Source organism: Lathamus discolor, chromosome Z (genome assembly GCF_037157495.1).
Source record: "Lathamus discolor isolate bLatDis1 chromosome Z, bLatDis1.hap1, whole genome shotgun sequence".
In the NCBI taxonomy this organism is placed as follows: domain Eukaryota; kingdom Metazoa; phylum Chordata; class Aves; order Psittaciformes; family Psittacidae; genus Lathamus; species Lathamus discolor.
In genome coordinates, this window is record NC_088909.1 from 5,667,652 (window position 1) to 5,690,226 (window position 22,575).

The 22,575-nt window shown below is 40.1% G+C and overlaps 1 protein-coding gene across 3 annotated transcripts in view; it reads right to left on the reverse strand.

The window, feature by feature from the left end:
- Positions 1–22,575, reverse strand: part of CDH13 (cadherin 13) — a 533,860-nt gene that overhangs the window by 346,001 nt on the left and 165,284 nt on the right. For all 3 annotated transcript variants that reach the window (XM_065662579.1, XM_065662578.1, XM_065662577.1), the window contains exon 3: positions 7,461–7,669. In XM_065662579.1, coding sequence (XP_065518651.1) covers positions 7,461–7,669 — 209 coding nt within the window. The remainder of the gene's footprint in view (positions 1–7,460; positions 7,670–22,575) is intronic.

Genomic DNA, 22,575 nt, shown 5'->3' on the forward strand with positions numbered 1-22,575 from the left:
AATAATAACTTGAAAAAGAATTATATGTCAATACATGATGATCCATCACTCACACACAAAATTTAGTAGATTTTTTTTAATAAATAAAGGAGAGTTAGCATCCTTAGATCATAGAAAGAAGCTAATTCAATTCAAAATGTCTTCACACAACTTGTCTACCATTCAAACTCTCATAAAAATATTTTAGGGTCAGAAGGTAAATTGATATTTTCTTGGCACACTGTCCAGGGTGAATTTTAGTTCAGATACAAGACTTCAGCAATCTCTGAATAATATGTCTTACTGAATTTATGAAAGCTTTGCCATTAAGTCTTATGGATGAAAGTTAAGAGTTAAGTGTGATTTAAAAGAAAATATGATAAAATTGGTTGCATTCCAGAACTGCATTTAGTTCTGAGCTTCCACAAAAACTTTATATGAGAAGGCCATCAAGCAACAGTGAAACTAACTGAGAAGTCTAAATGCAGATCAGGGCTGACAGAAATTATGGGTTTAGACTTTTTTAATAAAATTAATTAATTTAGAATATTTTTGCCTGACATCTTTCATTATTCTGTTAATAATCTGGAATGATTAACAAGTTTTCATTTGTTTAAAAAAAATCATCTCATTTTACCTTTGAATTACTGTCAGACAAGTTTTGCAATTGTCATAGCTCTGCTTGCTACTGAAAAGCACAAAGTCCCTTTTCATGGATAAACACTTCCCTAGCTCACATAAAATCTGAATATATATTACTCATGGAGAAAAGCACTGAACATTCACAGAAGCTAACACCTTCTTGTTTCACAGTCAATTATTCATGTTTCCAGTCTATAAGACCATTTTTCTCTCCTTAAATATCCAAGTACTTCTCATTTACATGCTGAAGTTGCATACTGAGAGAAATAGAAGGAAAGCTAACCCACACATTTGATCTAGGCATTTATACTTACAGTGAATAAACTTACAAGGCACACTTTGCCCAAAAAAAGGAACATTAAATTAATGAAAACTACCAGCGGCCCATGTTCCTTATAGTATTTAGTCTGGTATTTAACACAATTATGTAACTGTTGCTATGGCAACTGCCACATCTCTTGGCACCTTTATAATTCTCAGACAAATGGATCTTTGTGAGAGCAAACTCCAAAGCCAGTGTATATGAAACCTGCATTTCTTTGGTAGTGGGAATCTGCTGAGTTGGAAGAATAAATTCAGCCCAGACCTAAGGGAAAGCACAGGCCTGTCAATAGAGGTGAAGCTCTGCTGCAGAGCCAAGTGAAAGGTGGGGAGAAGGGCTATATATGAAAAATCACAAGCACTGGGCCCTGTCATGGTACTTGTGGTCACTCAGAAACAGCCCAGAAAGAAGTACAGGAGTCATCTCTGTAAAGCAGTGTCAGACAAAACTCCTGTCTCGATGGCTTGATCCTTAGTCTGCTGGAATCTGATTATTTCAGCAGGCTCTGGATCAGGCTGAAAGATAAAAAGGGAAAGTAGGCGACTGGAATTTCTGTGAAAATATATTTCAGGGGGTGAGGAGATTTCTTAGATAAAAGGAGCTCTTTGTTTTTTCCCCAACAGCAAGTGGTCTGCACAGAGGATTTTTATAAAAATATAGCCAGACAGCTAAATGATACTATACAGAATGACCCCTTGATGAGAACAAGCTCTTGCTTTCATTGACATTAATTAAGATATATTCTGTGAAACCTGCAATGTAGTACTGCAGACTTTAAAAAAATAATTAAAAATTTCAACGTTTCACTGGTGATTAAAGCAGGAAAATGTCATTTACCACAATACCATCAACACACAGGTACTTCATTCTAAAATTACTTCTACATCAGAGTTTTAAGCATTAATTCCTAGTTAGTAGACATTTACAGTGTGAAAACAAACAAAAATAAAAGTAATGACAAGTTAATCTTTTAACGGCTAGTAGAACATATTGAGCTTTCTTCCAAACAGAATGCAAAAGTGAGAAAATTATTTTTCTTTTGTTTCCTCTTTAAGAAAAGCCATCTTTATATGCCTGAAGGACACCTTCATATCTTAAGACAAAATATTGCTACAGCTTTTCTGAAATGGTATTCTAGATACTGTTTTGATCAGTATAATGACTTATAAATATATCATAGATATTGATGTACCCCTGTGACTTACTCTATTTTGTGCCTTAAAATTAAATGCAAAACATAGTGTTTTATTTATGCAGCGCATCGCTTTTTGCAGCAACTGCTATATGCAAAATCTAATAACATGGAACTCTTCAAGCCTGTTTGTCAATATCTCATATGAGAGTCTGTCTTCTGCAAAATGACTTTTGCAGAGTCATTTTCAGCCTATTTGGAACTCTATTCTAAACTGAAAAAATGCTAATATACATTAATGGGAACGATTGCTTGCTATATCAGAGAGGCTGATTCTTGATCTTATTTTCCAAATAAATTATTGAACTGCCAGATGACTAAACTCAACTATTCACTTCCTTGCATGAATATTTTTCTGCGAGAGAATCCTGATTCGTAATAAGATTATTGATCCTTTATCATCTGTTTTAAGGCAGAAAACCATACATGCAGGATTTAAGACTCTAGGCACTTTTTATCTCATATCAATAAAATTTGCAATCTGTATCCTGCAGGGATAAAGCAGAGAGTAAGATACAAACAAGAAATGCTAAGGTTTAAATCCAAAGAGCTTACTTTCATTATTTCTGTTTGATACTTTAGGAAGGAGGCACAGGCATAAAGCAACTTGCACAAACATGCACATCCAGGCAGTGACTTAGCAGGAAACAAAATTCAGGTCATCAAGGCATCTGTGGAGTTTTTCAGCCAGGCTGCCTCTCAGGTCCCCAGTATAATAATAATAATAAACATAGCAGGGTACCGATGTTGGGAAAAACAATGGTTTGACAAAGGGAAAAGTTAAAGTTGCATATTTGACTAACCCCTAGCCATTATGAAGTGGACTGGACAGAGTAGTAGGACTAGAGGAACTTCATTTTCTTCAATCTGAGCTGCTGCTGAAGATGGTTTTAAACTTTGTCTACAACATGCTGTCTCTGGGTGTGTTCCTCCCTCTTATCTCTTCTTTTCTTTCTCCTCTTCCTTTTCCATCTAGTGCCTGAAAAGTGTCCTGAGGGTTTGACAGTTTCTATTTAATCATTTCATCCTTCTCTATGGAAGGCTGCTGAGCACCACATAGAGAAGTTACTACCAGACTGGAATTTCTGAGTACCTTCATGCCCTCTTACCTGCTTTGGTGCCAGACTTTTGATATCTCATGCCCCTCCCCTCCCAGTGTCTCTGATGGTGTAACAAATAAAATCTCTAAATAGCTTCCTTTGATGAGAAGGGGGGCAAGCTGCATTTTGCCAACACACAAAAAAAGACAGAAAAATATTGTTTCTCAAGGTTTTCTTTTAGTTCGCAGTGTACTAACGGTATATTCACTAAAACCAGCACTAGATTACAGAGGGGGAGGAGAAATAGTGGGCAGCCATTTTATTTAGCCTTGGAAGACACAGTTCAATTCCCAGCCTGCTGCCTTTTGTAACTCACAATCTGTTATGAGACTCTACAAAAAATTGGCTATACTTTGTCTTCCACAAAACCAGAAAACTGAAATAAATACACTAATATCTGGTCAAATTATCAGATCTGATGATATTTCCAGCTTTTGGTTGTCCTACTATTTCCATAAGACAAAGCAAGTATCAAGCATTGGATAAGACATAAGATAAAAAACAAAGTAATGACTGTCACTAATCAGCTCAGCTTGTTCCCAACTAAGGTTTGTAAGTGATTAATTTTTCCATTTGTGATCTGAACCTTAGCAATTCTATGAGTTATTCCAAATGAACCCAAAGTTCATTTTAGGATCATGGGTGAATCAAAATATTTACATGCCTATTTTTAATATCATTAAGAATTCAAGTTATGACTGTGTGAAAGAGTATTAAGCAAACACTGGGCAAAGCAGAGCCAGACCACAGATGTGCATGCCTCATCAGCTCCACCAGTGAATGCAAGTGAACTTCATTTCCTGTATTGAGCACTCTGATTGCCTAAGGGTACAAGCATATACACACACAACTATTACAAAGAAAACATTGTAATGTTACGCCTTACACAGGCTCATGGCAAACCTGTGCGCTCGTATTTTACATGTCTCTCAAAAATCACAGCAGTTTTTGTATGCCAAGATGGACAGAAAGCTGTATATCTAGCCAAAATCATAGGAGGAAAGGAGCATTAAAAACAGGTTATAGAAAGCAATCTAACTGTAATCTGATGTACAGATTTTTGTTCTCAATAGCATGTATGCGTATCTGTAGGTAGAGATATTCATGGGGTTTAGGGTATTTTGCAGAAACATCCAGACTTCTGGAAAAGCAGCAGTGCTGAATTTGCTTTTCTGTCATTTGACCCTGCAAAAGATCCTGTGATCAGAGAGCAAGAGCCAAGTTGGCTGATGATGTTGAGGAACCATCTATTGTCTCATATTGTAGTCACGGACACCCTTTGACAGAAAGCTGCAGGCTCTGCAGATCTAATACGCTTCTGGCACAAGAGCAAGACAACATGTCCTTCAGACTCAATAAGCAACGTTAAAGCAGTGAGTGGTATTCTAACAGCCCTTGATTATGCTATCGCCATGAAGTTAATCATGTAGGACTGATCAGTGAGGCCAGCTTATCTTCAGCAGGAAAGAACCACACCCCTTCATCACTAGAATACCAAAAGCTTTTCTGCATGCTCCAGACCGGACCTCTAAATATTTTCCATACTCATCTAGAGTATGGCTGGTAGCAATCAGTGAGTTTTAAGAATTATGCTATATCTTCCTAGGCTCAGACTGCCAGTCGGCACATTAGAGATCATTGTTGAAAGCCATTTCCAAACATGTTGGGAATCTGAATTTAGAAACATTAACAATGGGATTTCACAGATGTAGGTTACATGCTTTCAGAAAAGAAATGGCACTTCCTGGCAGTGGGGAAATACTTAAGAACTACTTGTCCCCTAATTAAATAAGGTACTGTATTCTAAGTACTGATGCTAAGCAGTGTTCTAACATGTGCTCGTCTTAACCCTACAGAATTATGCTGAATTACTAAGGCTCCTGAATTACAAAGGCTCCATCTGAGCATTTCTTAGCCAAAACTACTTGCATAAACAGATGGAGCAGTTCTGCTGTTTCCATGATGACACATTTTGATTGCAAAAGTACAGGATTAAGTTCAAATTTATCATAAAATCACTTTAGATTGGGCTCTGTATTTTTTATATCCTTCTCAAGTGTGACAAACAGAGACAAGACTGTCTGTTGTGTTTAAAATAGGCAAACAATAGCTGAAATGGCTGGTAAAAAAAATATTGATTTAACAGCAACAGAGTACTGCCTGAGGCCAGACTAGGACAGTCAGCCTCAAAGATCTTTATATTCCCCTGAATAAGGGGATGATCCTCACTAGAAGGATTTCCCAGGACACATTAATACATCATGTAGCTCTCAATGGCACTGCAGGCTCCAAAGATGGCCACACTAAAATGGGTAACCTTATAGTCATAAGCTGAATATCAAAATCCATAAAGAAGTGATGAATGCAGGTAGAGATGACACTGTGATGTTGCTTTGAGGAGTCACCTATAAAGAAAGACTGGCAAGTGGCAGAATATGTCAGATTTAGACTGGCTTTCTCTGAAGCAACACAAAGTGATTGGAACAGAATCTGGGAGTGGGGCCAAATTAGACTTGGCTTTTGAATGTAGTCTGGTGATAGATTTCAACACTAGGCATTAATTAATATTGCTGGAACCTTTTGATGGAAGACTACCAGAACCCAAATAAGACATAAAGGGAAGAGGTCAGCGGCAAAGCTATGTCATAGTCTATGTAAATACACATCTCTTAATTCCCCTAGATTGTAACTTCCATGGAATACCTCCTCTCAAAGACACTGAAGGGCTGCTTCCCTACTAAAACCAAAATAAAACTTCAGAATATGATTCTCAGGGAGTCAGATCTTCACACATAAAATGATTCCCTGAAGTTTAACTCCAGACTTCCTGTCAGAAATGTCTCAAACTCCTCTGTGGTTTCACCAACTTCTAACTGGGGAATGAGAAGCTCCATTTTGAAACCGCTCCTAAGATTCCAAAACCTGGAGTGAAAGCAAAATCATTTGAATGTTCTTGTGAATGCATCAGAAGGAGCACGGCTTGCTAGTTTGAGACACAAGGCAGACAAGTGCCCAGCTCCTGCAAGTGTAGCTTTCCTACCATGAATTTGGCAGTGAATGGACCTAAATCCACAGCTCCACCATGTAAGAGACTCACTTAAGTATGACTCTGTTAAAATTTAACTTTGTGAAGAAACAGCATATTTTAATACAATTAAATTCCATTTAAGTGTTCTGATCAACTCTCTGCAGTTATGCATTCTGGTACTTTCTCTCCTGCTGGCAATCTATATTCACATCATCTGCTGCTCAAAGTGCAGATCAAAACCTTTCCACAGCCATGGACTTTCAGAAGGTTGTTCAACCTTTCCCCTAAATATAACTTTTCTGGGTATTTTTAATGGAACAAGGAAGTTATACTAAGCTACTGATGGAAATACAGTGACAATGCTGGTAGCTAAAAGTTTAAATACCTAAATAAGGCAATAGATCAGTCATTTTTATCATAGCTTCTTTATAATTCCTTGAAATTGTAGATTTGTGAAGGTACTGGTCTTAATCATCCAGTAAGCCACCGCTTTGCCTGCCTGTCTCCTAAACACCATGACACAGAAGCAGAGACTATTTTATGTTTCCTTTCCTTACTTTCATGGATGTGAAGTAAACAATCAATTTGTGAAGCACTTCTCCCCTTAGTCTGAGATTAGTATTACACTGAAATTCAGAAGTGGAAACAAAAGGACACGGCATTCTGCGAACAGAATGGAACAAAAATCACTAGCCCATAGAGGCAGGGTGCAAGTCATGTGTTGCTATCTGTGGGCAGATGTTAATGTATTTTAACACAAGGCAATGCCAGGGAAGCAGACCTATACAAAAACTTATATTCCACAGCACAGAATTCAATTCCATGTACTTGAGACTTGGAATGAATGTGAAGGTTCTGTAAATTCTAAATTACACATTTAGGCTATATGATTTTCTTTTTCAGTTATGGCCAAACTGTGGTCATCTGGCTCAATGTACATTTTGGGGGTTCTTTGCATTGAATCATTTCTTTATGAATGTTTAGCATTTCTGTCTGAAGATGTAATACATTTTTCAAAACCTGGAAAATCTGTATTTTAAATTAAACTAAGTACTAAAACATTACAGCAATATCTGGATTGAAGACTGATTTTGATATCTGCTAACAGATTAAAAGCACTTACAGTCCTAGATAGCACATGTAAATATTCAGCAGCATCTCCTGGCACTTTCTTCTAATCTTTTGCATATATCTTACCTTTAATGTACCGTGTTTTTCCTTTTCTTCAACCATCAAAATTTCTGCCAGATCCTCAGCATGCTCAGACTGTGCGTGGACAAACAAGGTTCTGCCAGCTTCTGACATATTCTTTAGTGCAACTAAACTTCCATCATGTTCCACCTTAAAATCTGGGCTAGAAACTTCAAAGGTCAATTTATTATTCCCCTTGCAGTCATCAAATTTCACTGGGGAAAAAAGAAAAAATAAACACACAATTATAAGTATCCACTTTGGAACACAGACATCAAACATCTTATGTTATTGGCTTATCTACAGATCTAGGAAGAAATGCATTGCGATCTACGAGGAAAAACTTTCAAAGAAGCTTTATATTTGTGTGACTATAACTCATGGACAAATTATATGAATATTCATTTTCAGAAGGATGAAGATATTTTGACTATGCTAACTGGGGAGGTAGGAGATGGAGCACTTTGGACATGAACATTTTGCAATCACTTAAAAAAAAATGCATGAAATACACACCTACTTCTAAAAATTGGTCAGCAACCGTAGAAACCTTGTTGTCACACTCATTGTAACCCAGGATCTCCAAAGGCTTTTCTCTTGGCAAAGTGGTTTCAGATATCCAGTAAAACTTTAAGCTGCTTGGTTACAGAATATTCAGCCTCAGCCTACCGTAAATGTGTTGTGTAACAGAAAACCCAACCTGTAACATTTCTTACCACGTACCAGGATGGTGATAGAGTGCATGGGCTGCACTATCAGTGTAGCTAAGCATTATGAGAACTTTTAATCAAACATTAGCTGTCAATAATCTTGTTCTACTTTACATGGAAGATCTTAAATATTTTGGAAAGCTTGCATAGAGAGAAAAATATCTCTAAAGTACAGACGTTTGAGACTGTCTCAAGTTCCTTCTCTCAGTCCGGTAGATTCACTTTGCACAATACACCAGAGAAAACATTACTCATGTAACTACCAGCTATATTATTAAGGTCTTCACCACACACTTGTAACTGCTAAGTATATTTCTCAGGTTTTGACATGTCTGAACAACATATTTGCATGAGAAGGGTCTTTTTTGCAGACAATCTGTTCTGTATTCTCTACCTGCTCCTTGAGTTACTGCTGTTGTAGATTTTTCACTTATCTGTATGCTCTTGGTATTTTGATTTTACATTTCATTTCTACTAGATCTTTAATAACAGCATTACAATTTCAGAAGTTGACACAGACAGGGATACAGACTACAGAAGATCAAAGACAATGGAGTTTTACTGAGAATAAAGCACTTTGTGTAAGTGTTTCAATTCACAGTATAGACTTCTTGTACTGGGTCATTGACTTTAAAGGAAAAACATAATCCGAGGTTTTCTCACAGCCTGCCCAATACCCAAGATTTTCTTGACTATGCAAACTCTATAACCAGCCTTAGTGCACAGACAGAATCCCACAATGGATGACTATACAACACCCCAGGAAAGTTACACAGAAATCCTCTTTATGAGACTTTGCATATTTCCAGACATACCGAAGTGAGGACAGGGTTGCCAGGGGATCTCTTGGAGATCCTTCCTCTCTGCACATTCACTGGGATTGAATCCCAAAGTAGAACCAACACAGCGAAAAAGAACTGTTGCTGGTTCCAGAATGTGAATACAACTTCACACCTTCTCTCCCTCCCACTTTTCCCCAGAGGAGCTTCACTCCTTCATTCCCAACTCCTCTGCCTTCTCTCCCAGAGCAGCACAGGGGGATGGAGATCAAAGGGTTACGGACAGGAACTAATGGCTCCTCTCTGCAGCTCCTTCCTCCTCCTCACACTTTGCCTCTGGTCCAGCTTGAGTTCCCCCTCCACAGGCTGCAGGTTCCTTCAGGACATACCCACCTGCTCCAGTGCAGGGTCCTCTGAGGAGTCCTGCTCCAGTGCATGCAGCCCTTCTGATTCTTCCCTTTCCTCATCCTCCTCCTCCTCCCCTGGGGCTCACACGCTCTCACACCCTCTCTCCCCTCACCCCAAGCAGCATTTTGCCCCTTCCCCAGAGGCACCACCATCCCTGTTGACAGCCTCAGTGGTACCCTGTGCCAGGGCGACACCGGAACCAGGCCTAGGCCCTCACAGAGGACCCGCAGGTGTCACCCAGCAACAGCACACAGACCATCAACAACAGCTCTAGAGCCTGAGGTGGGACTGTAAAAACCACAGTTATGACCCTGTTAATTTGTGACTATTTGTGGCTATCCTCAAGGGCCCAAAATCTATAATCATCACATAAAAATTACCCCGGCACCTGAAGGATCAAGATTTAGCCTTGCTTACACCTTTTGACTAAAAGCTGCTGCTATTTCCTCGGCTTTACTTGAGGGCAAAAAGAGCTGTCCTTGGATTCACAGCGGGATAACCAACCCACATTTCATCAGCTCATTTGCCATTTCATTGAATTTTGTTGAAAGCAAACAAGATTATAAATAAAAAAGACACAAAAGATCTTTTCCCTCAGACACTCTGATCCCTCCAGACAAATCTATCTCAGTCTGTCATATCGCAGACCCCTGCTTGCAAAGACTTACACTGCAGTGGAAGGGGGGGAAGACACAGAATGTGGGAGCAGCAGCAGTTCAGATCAACCTCACACTGCCCAGGCTGTGGTGGTGTCCATGCTGCTCTCCAAGGCTGCGAATCACTTGCCAGAAGAGTCTTGTGCTCATGGTAGGAATTTGATGGAAAGCTCTCTGTTAGCAAGGCCTCCCTACCGCAAAACAGCCAGTCACAATTTATGCTGTTGATATGACAGGCATTTTAACAGATTTACTGCAATCTCCTAAAGCTATCAACCCACCAAAAAGACAAAACTTTCCTGTCACCACAAATGTGGGAAGTTGAAATTCCCTTTACTAATCACTGTGTAGTTTGCAGCCTTGATGAATTAAGAGTAGATTCTCTTTTAGTTTATTCTTTTCCTCCCTTAACAAAACAAAACGGTGAAACAGGCTCTTTGGTAGTGTCGTGGTTTAAACCCAACCACAAACCTCATCCACTCACTCCCCCCCTTCTTGCCCTCCCCCTGCTCCTGGAGGGACGGAGAGGAGAATCAAAAAGAATGCAACTCCCACGGGTTGAGATAAGAACAGTTCAGTAACTAAGGTATAACATAGATCACTACTGCTACCACCAATAATAATAATGATAAAAGAAATAACAAGAGGAAAGAATACAACACCTTAACACCAGCCGACCAATAACTCGCCCCACTCCCCCCAACCGAGCACCGACCGATACCTCCTCCAACCCTGCACCGACCGATACCTCGTCCAACCCTGTCGACCCAACCCTTCCGGGTCACTCCAAGTTACATCCTCGGCATGACGTGCTGTGGTATGGAATACCTCTTTGGTCAGTTTGGGTCAGGTGTCCTGTCTCTGCTTCCTCCCGGCCTCCCCTCCTCCCTGGCAGAGCATGAGGCTCAGAAAGTCCTTGGCCAGACTAAACATTCGAGCAGCAACTGAAAACATCGGCGTTATCACCACTGTTCCAAGGCCAAAAGATCAAAACACAGCACTGTACTAGCTCCTAAGAAGGAGAAAACTGACTGCTGCAGCTCAAACCAGGACATTATCCACCCCTTATTCCATACCATTCACGTCATGCTCAGATCCCACATCTTCAATATGCCATCACTCTTACATATATATATACATCTACATATACACAGAGAAAAACATCACTTCTTAGTGCATGGACCTATAAAGCTGCTGAGTCCATTCGGTCCATGATGTCAGGCTCCATCTCTTGTTACAGTCTCTCAAAGCAGGAGAGGCTGTGTGCAGTGTTCACACTCATGAATAACCTGGGCAATAGTGTCCATTGCTAAGTCCACCCCTCGATCATGAGTCCATCTCTATGTTGCATCTCTGCCCTGATGGCCTGAAGTGCCATGGCCCACCAGGCTCCAAATAATTCACTGTCCCCTTCAGCAATTTCTGCAGCTTGTTGTGGGGACTCCATACAGATGCCTTCCATCTCCAATGCTTCCAAAGCACTGGAGGGGCCCAGTGGACTAGATACTGCCTCGTACTGTCCCACACACACTGCCACTCATGGCTGTCCAGCCCTGGGGAAGATCTCTTGGTCCTCCCATATTGTGGTCTAACCCCAGACAAGAAGCAAACCCGACTCTGCTTGACTTCTGAGATCAGACAAAATGGCCGTGGGTAGAACACGCTCTGTGTGTGTGCCAACGTGCTGATCCCCATCACAATCAGCAGGCAGGTCCCAAGGGTACCCACAGGCCATTCGAACCCTTCAGAACTCTCCAATGACGCTGCTGTGCTTGTCCCTGGGTCTGGTGTAGCTGCTGTGCTTGCCGGCTCTCCCACCACCAGCTTCTCTTTCCCTGGGTGCAGCTCTTCCTCCCCTGCCCTGCTGGGAAATGCTGCCTGGGCTCCGGCATCCTCCTGGGGCTCGGCGGGTGGCTGCCGGGGGACGCTCTCGGCCGCCACGAGGCTCGGCTCCTCCGCGGGGCTCGGCTCCTCCGCGGGGCTCGGCTCCTCCGCCGCCTCCTCCCGCTGCTCAGCAACCGCCTTCCTCCCGGGCTCGGGCCCCGCTCCCGCCGCCGCCTGGTCCCCGGGGCCGCTCTCCCGGGCCGCTTCGGCCGCCGCCGGCTCCCGGGGCCGCTCCCCCTCGGCTCCCCGCAGCTTCACAAAGACGGAGGCGAAGACAAGGGCCAGGGCGCTGAAGAGCAGCGGGACGGCCGGGTACAAGTCCACGGCCACATCCATCCCTCCCTGCTCTTGGAGCCCACCCGTATTACAAGCCATTGCCATAAAGTACAGTGAAACAAAAACCTTAGCCCATGCCCCACACTTGATAAACACTACCACAGGGAATACCGGCTCTAAGTAATGTACTACATTCTGAAGCTCTGAGAGCAAGAGAAACAACTTTGAGAGCCAATAAATCAGCACTGTGACGACTATTAATCTGATCATCTCCGTCGTTATCTCAACCCTTCGTGCCCCACGTTGGGCGCCAAAAAGAACTGTCGAGGTTTAAACCCAACCACAAACCTCATCCACTCACTCCCCCCCTTCTTGCCCTCCCCCTGCTCCTGGAGGGACGGAGAGGAGAATCAAAAAGAATGCAACTCCCACGGGTTGAGATAAGAACAGTTCAGTAACTAAGGTATAACATAGATCACTACTGCTACCACCAATAATAATAATGATAAAAGAAATAACAAGAGGAAAGAATACAACACCTTAACACCAGCCGACCAATAACTCGCCCCACTCCCCCCAACCGAGCACCGACCGATACCTCCTCCAACCCTGCACCGACCGATACCTCGTCCAACCCTGTCGACCCAACCCTTCCGGGTCACTCCAAGTTACATCCTCGGCATGACGTGCTGTGGTATGGAATACCTCTTTGGTCAGTTTGGGTCAGGTGTCCTGTCTCTGCTTCCTCCCGGCCTCCCCTCCTCCCTGGCAGAGCATGAGGCTCAGAAAGTCCTTGGCCAGACTAAACATTCGAGCAGCAACTGAAAACATCGGCGTTATCACCACTGTTCCAAGGCCAAAAGATCAAAACACAGCACTGTACTAGCTCCTAAGAAGGAGAAAACTGACTGCTGCAGCTCAAACCAGGACAGGTAGGTACCTTGTTATAATGAGTAAATATGTGCTTCTCAAAAGCTGCTGCTGATCTGCTATTAATAGCTTAGAAATGGAAAAAAATGGCATCACTCTGAGAAATTAATTATGTCAAGTAAAATAAATAAATAAAAAAGCCTAATAAAACTATGATAAGTTAATCACCTAAAATCAAATGCCATGTTTCTGGGCGATAGCATCACCCAGCCAAATACTACAGGTCACATTCAAAAAGGGGCCACACTGTATCGTGGTTCAGAAAGTGGGGAGAAACTGGCTGGGAGTATACTTCTCCCACCTTGCTGCTCGGCATTCGCAAACCTTGAGATTCCTGCATTGCTGCCATCTGCATACACTGCAGAAAATCAAAGACCACATGCAGATTTGACACATGGAATCAGAAGTACTTGGGTCTATATTCTGCATTCCCTTGGAGTTATGAATTTGACACTTGTAGACCTCTTATATTTTGCTCATCTGTTGACCTTTCTTTATGAAACCTTGCAACTTTCTCCAACAAAAGCAGAAGCAGAGTTGTTTGAAAATAAAAAACTGTTTTCCTACCATATATCTCATCCAAAAGCACTGATGCTTTCAATTACCAATTCTACCACAGAAACAAGAGTATTTGATAAGGTTAAGGGCAAGGAGAGGGAAAGAAAATGAAAAGGCTCTGAGATGTACTGATATGTAGGAGAGAAATTAGAAGTGGGTAGAAGACGAAGTAAGGATGGAGAAATTTGAACATTATTCTGACCAAGGGGCAGATGTGAAATTGAAGACAATTGTTAAACAAGTTGAAGAGAACTAGTCTTAAATTTGGGGCAAATGTGAAATCAGAATGATGACGTCTCCTAGACTAGGATTACCAGGGAACATTTTATGAGACTGTGCTGCTTTCCCAGTCATTTTCGTGATGCCACTCACTGGAAACCATTTGTTTCCTTAAATTCATGTAGATTCTGGAGAAAAGCCAATACAATACCCAAAGTTTTTAGCACCTGAGCTTCCTGTACCTGGCCCCAGTAACAGCTTCGTAGCCTAAGAAGCCAGCCCTGGCATTGACTACACTTCCTGCCCTGACAGGCACTGAGGAGGCATCTTAGGAGTTACAACTTCATCAGTTTACTCAGATTTTTCACCTGTGTCACTACACCTATCCCTTAAACAAAGCTATATCTTGCTGATGCTCCAAAACAGCATAGCCTGTTAAATATGAGAAAACATGATTTTTAGTTCTTATTCTCCAGTCAAGAAAACTTGTTTTGTATGCAAAGCCTGTGTACAAATCTTTATGTTAAAATTATAAAAAGTGATTAATTAATCATTTCTTGTGCCCTCCAAGTAGTAACCAGTATAACAAGAAACTAGGCAGGGTTTTGAGGATCTCAAGGTAATCTCAAACAGATATTGAAGAAAGCCTTCCAGCTAACTATTAAAAGAGGGTGCTGAGGTCATGCTGAATACCTACCTTTGCAGGGATTTTAACACAAGGTTAACCAGCTTAATCTAATATCACTCAAGACCAATCTCAGTAACTGAGAGGATGGACTAAGTGGTACCTTAAAGTCTTTTGCACATGTGGAAATTGTAGATTAAGTTAATCCCCTGGTCTTTCAGTTCTACATAAGGCCAATGTATGTGCAGTTCATTAGAGAAAATTAAAACTACAAAAATACAGTGAACTAACCAATGTGTCTTACTACACAGCTTACTTATCTGATGAAGTCCTGACACTGAACTCTCTCCCAAAGCTGAAGGAAATTTGGGTGTGGGACTTGGAACTTCTGAGTATAAGATGAAAAATCACATGCAAAAAAAAAAAAAAAACCAGCTCAGAATGTTGCACTGCAAAGCTATTTAAATGATCAAAAGGGCCAGGTTTCAAGGAGAAGGCTTCGATGTCTGTTTTCAGAAATAAAACATGCCATTACAAGAATTCTTTCAATGAAATCCTTTCAGATTAGTATTTAAACAATCTCCAGATACCAAAGAAGTAAATGCAGTTACTAAAATCTATGTCAGTTGGATGGATAACATATGCTCTAAGGAGTCTGCCATGGAGAGAAGAGACCAAACCATCTGGCAGTCTGCCTAAATTGAAAAAGTAGTCTCCCAATATATAACACTTTGCTGCTTGGCAACCGTGATGGCATATGATCCTCATGATGTACAAATAATGTTCACGATGTTCATGCATTTCTCACAGAGATGACACGTGAGGAAACCATGAGCTGGATAACTGATGTTACTCATACTACCCAGAAGCATTATAACAGACTGGACAAATGGCAGCCTGATGAGAGTGGACACTAAAACTTCCCACATCCTTCTGCACACTCTTTTTGTGTTAGAGCTTAAGGAGTTTAACTAGACCGTAAGCTCTTTAGAGCAAAGACCATTTGTTCACTGAGTCTGATTTAGCAACAGAACGATTCATGTTTGGTGACCATGGTGTTACAGAAGTAAAACATGAGAAGCAAAAGGTTAATAATAGTAACTGTTCAGCTATAGTCCTAAAGTTTTCATAAGCCTACAGCAGACAGGACTAGTGATTAGTCGTATTGTCAAGAACTCAATGGGCAATTAAAATAATGATGTAATATTTATTTACATGAAGGCAGAGTTCCTCATTTATTGCTGTATATATGACTCTTTTGATGTTCCTAGTCATGTTCCAGCTGCCAGATGAACATCTTTATTGTGCCTAATATGCCACATGGTATGAGACAGGCTCCAAAACTCCATACAAGCAAAATGAAAACACTGCCAAGCATCTCCCAGTGAAAAACAACTTGCATGTCACTCATCACCCTCTGTTCATTTCTCAGCCTCCTGTGTCAGACATTTCCTCCTTTCTGTAACAAAACTTATTCACATGTGAATTGCACAGAATATTTTTGTCCACCAAGCAATATTAAGCATTAAGAATCTCAAGGCTTTAATCACTGAATTCAAGACTTTAATCGTGGACTTCAAGCTTATTACCAAAGGACCTGTTGGAAAAAGGGTTCTTGTATAAGATCCCAAGAATCCATTACTGTAATGAAGGGAAACTGAAGTTGCAGTTGGAAATATTACCCCCTACACATCTCGGCAAGAAATCTCTAGTTTCTGGGATTCATTATTTCAGTACATCCCATTCTCACTGTTATGATGTACCACATATGTGAGGTTTCTACTGTGATATTTATGATAATGAACCACAGATGTTTCAAAGAAAACCATTTTAAAACATCAAAAGTTTAGCAGTTGGATTTCTTGTAAACCATACAAAAGAAAACAACCTGAAATAATTTCTTATATTCAAAAGCACGTATTAAGCTGATTTACTTCTCTTCCAAAGTAATATTTTCCCCAAGTTTAATTCTCAGAAGTTTAATTTGTTTTGAACAGAAAGACAGAACTATAATTTTCTCTCTGATGAAATCTCTACAGAGGCATTCTGAAATTAAATATACATTTTCATTAAATATACATATTTAAATATAAGCACAAAAAAGAACCCCTTACACTGTATGTTTCTATGTACAAGTATATGTATTTTTATGATAGCTAGTAAGAAAATGGCTCCTCAGTGAGGAAATATCACATTTGAAAACACACACGGTGGCTTAATTTCTCTATCAATGAAGGATAGCATACTTCTTGTAAATACAACTTAGCCTTGTTCAAATCAGCAGGAATTACTGCAGCAAGCAAACATTATCCTGTGTATTTTGTCTTATCTTTTTTAACAAATACCTTTAGATCGTATTGAAACCACAAGTCAGAAGCTATAGCTGTGAGAAATCTAGAGATGCAAAAGCACATTACAGCTGCACAAAGGCAACTTAACTTTCCAGCCCAGCAGGGATCCCTCAGTCCTCCTTGCTCGATGATATTACCAATATTGGTAAATTAGAAACTGGCAAAGCTGAGCTTCGTTAACTACAAAGAGATAAAAATGATGGTTGAAGCAATCATAAATGCTTCTGAGTGCTGTTGTACATAAAAATTCATAAGTACCATTGACCTAGCAAAGCTCTTGTTAGCCATAAACATTGAAGCTGACTGAAAACAGCAGGCAAGTAGCTAAGGGATAGTAACAGGCCACCACGTGACAGCATTCATCGCACTGCTGAATGCCTGACACTAGTACAGGGTGTCACACATCAGCTCAACACAAACTTATAGAAATGCAAAGTGTTAGGAGTCTTCAAGAGATGAATTATATCCCCCATGACACTTCTGGAGGCAGACTAAAGTCTAGACAAGACGCTGTCAACAGATAAGTCAGACAGGTTGCTCATTGTGATACAAGGTTATCATTTTTTCATAACAGTGCTCTAGAAATAATGGATTTGTGGTTTTGTAAAGCTACAATTCATTACTAAAATATTGTTTTACTCATACACATATAAACAAACCTTATTGAACATTTAAGAAAATTATCAAAATTATTAATTTCATTAAAATCCTTTTTGAAGGTTTATAAATAACTTAATGCTAAACTCTAGCTACCCAGAAGAATGTGTACAGAGTTATTTAAGAAAAAAAAAAAAAAAAACAAAACAGTAAACAATAGTAGTCTATTATCTCCCACTGCAAGTTTATGATTCCCTTGTATCTATATAAATTCTTCATGTGCCTTTGAAATAAAATATAATGGCATATTTAACATCCAGATAATCAAAAACTGAGGAAACATGAGCAATGGTGCAATGTTCATCAAACTATAACAAGGATTGCCTAATACAAATACACATCTGTATTAGACTTCTTTGGAAGAACAAGTACTAAACAACAGACTTCATCTTTGCACACACTTCTAATGTCCACAAAACCAACTTAATTATCTAAAGTGGCAAACTTCCCCTTGAAACTTGCGTGCATTGACCAGGTTTGTGCCTAGCCTCAATAAAATGCAAGAATTAGGCCAACAGTTCACCCAGCGGGCACTAGGGCGTGCATGTCTGCCCTTCAGAGAATACCCTTTCCACAGTACAAATAATACCTATTAACAGTCACAGGGTGTTTTGGTGCTGTTAAAATGCATAGCAAGAATGTATCACAGATGGGAGATAACCTTCCCATAGATCAAGAAAAATAAGGGATTTCTCTGATTAACCAGCTGCAGCCAGTAAAATGTATGGCATTTTCACTGGAAGAATATCACTTCTCCTGCATTACCTGGCTATCACTGATAGCCCTAGTAGAGCTGTAAAAAGTGCTAACTACTTGAAATTCAGTAATACAGTTCACCTGATAGATGCTAGGCTAAAGGCTGCTTCCACTGTGGAATGGGTACAATGTGTGATTCCAGAGCAAGTGACTCCATCCCCACTGAAGACCTACATTAGTGATGCTCTGCTTAGTCTTTCTCCTCACCTTCTGCTATACCCAATACTGTACTATGGCATTTTTCATGTCATGCCAAGCTCTGGGTCTCTTCTGGCACATCATAGCACCACTTGGCCAGATACAAATAGGGCATCAGGTACCCTGAGCTAAAGCTGAGCAACCCTGCCCTAAAAACAGAAGCATTACAACTTGTATCAGCCCAGGTCTGAGGCAAAGTGTATTAGCCCAGCATCAGTGGAGTTTAGGACTCGGGCAAGTAATTTCACAGAGCACAGAATATTATGTGAGCAAAATGGCTCCACCAGCACCAATCTCAAGGATTCCTGCCTTTTTTATCACAGATATGTCACCTCTTCTTGCCTTTCCCACCTCTTTCCTTTCTCCTAGAAAGGAAAATCCCTCAGTAGCATCCCGTGTTCTTCAGCAAATTTATTCTGCCAACAGGATTCCATCAGCAGTCTCTAGCTGCTTGAAATTACAGGAAAACATAAACACTACAAACAAAACTGAAGGCATTCCCTCCTTCCCACAGCAGATTTCACCAGATCACATTACATGATACCTTCACACAGCATTTTCCTGCACATTGTCTCACTTAGGGCAAAAATCTAATCAAGTGGAAGGAGTTGCAATGAGTTGTTCTCAGCTGGAAGTTATCTTGACTTATTCATTACAATGTAGACATTTTATTGACTGATCTCCTGGGTCAGTGGCAGCATTACAGGGCATGGTAATACCATATCTTGTGTTCCAGACTCTAGAGAAAAAGTACTGTTAAAAAATAAAATAAAATACTATGTCAGTGTGACTGAAAAAAAAATCAAAAATCAAAACTTTAGGTGTTATATCACAGTCATTGATCCTCTGAGCACAAAACATCATTCAGTTTAAATTGAGCTGTTGTCGCTTTGGAACTGCAGAGGACGCTTAAACTGATACTGCTTTTGTAGCGCCACAGTCTCAAAGGAACTGCCACATATGACATTTCATGATCAGCCCTGTGCTGATTCTGAACAGTCCAAATGACCCCAAGCCCAGAAGCAATATGAAGAAAAGAATCCTTTTAACTTTGTTAGTCTCAGTGAAAAGCTTTCCCACTGCAATGTAAATGATCGATATGATTCCGTTTTGGCAGTTTTACATAACATTTTGCTAAGAACCCCAGGAGAACACAAGATGAAATTAACTTCAGATTCTTACAAGATCTTCACTGGCTGAGTCTGAGACATAAGCAGACAGAATCAAAGACATCCAAGTGTATTCAATATGTTGTGGCTCTGCCAATTGCAGAGAAGTTTGTCGATATGAGTTTAATTGTATTCTTCAGTGTAGAAGATGGGACAGAAGTCTGAGTTTGCACAAGAATTCCCGATGGGATATAATGGATAATTTCCTCTGAATAAGGCATAAAAGGCAGAATAGAACTGACTATGAATTTTCTTGGCTTCTGCACAAGCACACAGTTGATGTTGGAGCAGTCACCCTCGGTCCTACCAAAATAAAATGCCTTTATATAGGTAATCTGTTGAAAACTAGTAAGTTAAGGTTGCATTCAGGAGAAGAAACTGTGTCCCAGGAGGTTTAACTATGTAAATAAATTGCTGCCAGCAGGTGTCAAAATGTAACAACAAGCAATCACTCACAGGAAATAACTACAGTGCATCCAGCACACAAAGTACCTTATTTACACCACCAGTATGTGTTTAAAATGTCTCCAAAGCCACAAATTTATTTAGTAAGGGTTTTCAGTTAACTGGACAATTAGCCACAGGCTATGAGGATTTCTTTTCCCTCAAGTTCACAATTAAAACTCTATGTTTTCAAGGTCAGTTTGTTATAATTACAGTGATCTGTCATTTCTTAATGTGATCTGTCATAACTCCTTGTTTCTTCTTTTTTTTTTTTAATGGCACAAGCTTCCATCAATGCTCAACTAAGACCATTTTTGTTTTGAGTCTTAATCGAAATTATGATACGCTGTTAGATGGACCAAAGATTCACAAATTATGCACACGGCTATGTTTGCCTGAAGTTTGGGCTGTTAGTAAGAAATGTCACTAAATTCAGAAATGAAATATTTGGCCTCACTGGAGGAATGTATGCTTTGTCCACTCCTTCAGTGGGAAGTACAAATAACTCAGCGATCTGGGGATGGTAAAAGAAATTACAGCTCTAAAAATATACCTTTTGTCCTCTATGAAATCTGTCAGCAACTCACACACTTCTACACTTTTTTTTTTTCAGAGATGGGCGAAAAGAATATTGCTTGATATCTCTCTCTTAGACTAGCAGTGCATTGAGACAAGAAGTCAAAGTGCAGGAGCTTTTCATTAAGTAAGCTATCAATACAAAGTGCTTTTTACACATTACCTGAGATACTGTGCAGAGGCCGTATTGCCTCCACTGCCTCAATCTTGAGTCTTGGCTTCACTTTCTGTGTGAAATTACAACTAATCTGTAATTCAACAGAGAGCTGCATCGACTGCTTCCTAACCTCAACACTTTGATAAGAAGCTAAATTATTGGTTAGCGCAAAGAATCGTATAATGGTTTCAGTTGGAAGGGAACTTAAAAACCCAGTTCCAACCTCCTGCCACAGGCAGGGACACCTTCCACTAGACCAGGTTGCTTCAAGCCCCATTGAACCTGGCCTTGAACACTGCCAGGGATGGAGCATTTACCACTTCTTCAGGCAACCTGCACCAGTGCCTCACCACCCTCATAGGGAAAAACTTCTTCCTAACAGCTAATCTAAATTTACCCTCTTCCAGCTTAAAGCCATTACCCTTTGTCCTATATAACTACATGCTAGGAAACGTAAAACAAACCCAAACAAACAATCAAATATGCATAAATCTATATACAGCTGCCCTTCTTCTGTAATGGTAATAATTATAAAACTGTTTCCTAATGTACAATAATGTTTTCTTAAAAGGCATCCCCAGGAATAAAGCTTTCAGCCTATGACATGTGCAACTAATTTCCAAATTCACTCAGCGGCAGGAGCTTGTTTCAGAAATAGAGAATGATGCATCACTTACAATACATAAAAGGAAATGAGAGTGAGTAATAAATGCACTGTGTAATATTGTCCTCACAAAATGGATACTGTAGGTTGCCAGCTTGTTTTGCCACTTGCTGAATGAGTAGCACCACATCTGAAAAATCTGCTCAAGCCATTTATTTAGCGGATTGTTCAACTTTCCCAATGAAAAACTGCAACAAACTTCCTCCTGTTTCCAGAGGAAATCTTTTGCCTTCTTATCTTCTTCGCCAATGGACCTGACACAGAAATAACAATTTCTCTTAGTTCTTTTCACCTAGTGTTCTCAAGTGCGTTCCCTCAACCTTTTTTTAAGAGTCATCAGCAGAAAGCTGATTTTTCCAGGCATATCTCATAAAAGCACAAATAAGGGACCTACACTCTTTTTCAGTCCTCAGTCTAAAAACTGGGTTGTTAAAATATAACACTTGGACACAGTTTATGAATAGCTTTTCCAATTGCCTTTACAAACTTAAATTGCATTTAAATTAGCAAAATTAGTTGTTAGTTAAGTTGTTGTTTTACTCAAGTATCAAGCCAATTCCAACACACAGATTATTCTATAAACCATGAAAAAATCAACCGCTTGATTACAGACTGCTACAATACAAAACTTCTGAGACTAATGAGGAGAGCCACCTCTCAAAACTCTGCTGGATTTTAAACTTGCTAAACATATCATCGTCTCTTTCAAACAATATCAGCCCTTGACTACCAGTTACAGAACCAAATAACCTTGGTTTGAAATTGGATTCTTGCACTAAGATCAGACAAGTAGCACTGCTGAGAACAATGTAATTAAAATTGCACCATGTAATCTTGCTCTGCACAGTCATTCCCCAAACAGTTTCTATTCACGTCAAACACAGGCTTTTATACTTTAAAGAAAGACAGGCTTTGGCACCTTCCACAAAAGAGCTGACCTGAGGGAAAGCATATTCTGTCAGTCAGGATCATTTGCAAGCAACCTGAACTTTGATTACACAGATAAACCAAGGGAAGTGCACCTAGATACTGAAGTTCCTGCCTCTTCTTAATAACTAAGAAACAATGAAAAAAGCAAAACCCAACTAACATGTACAGCCTTTT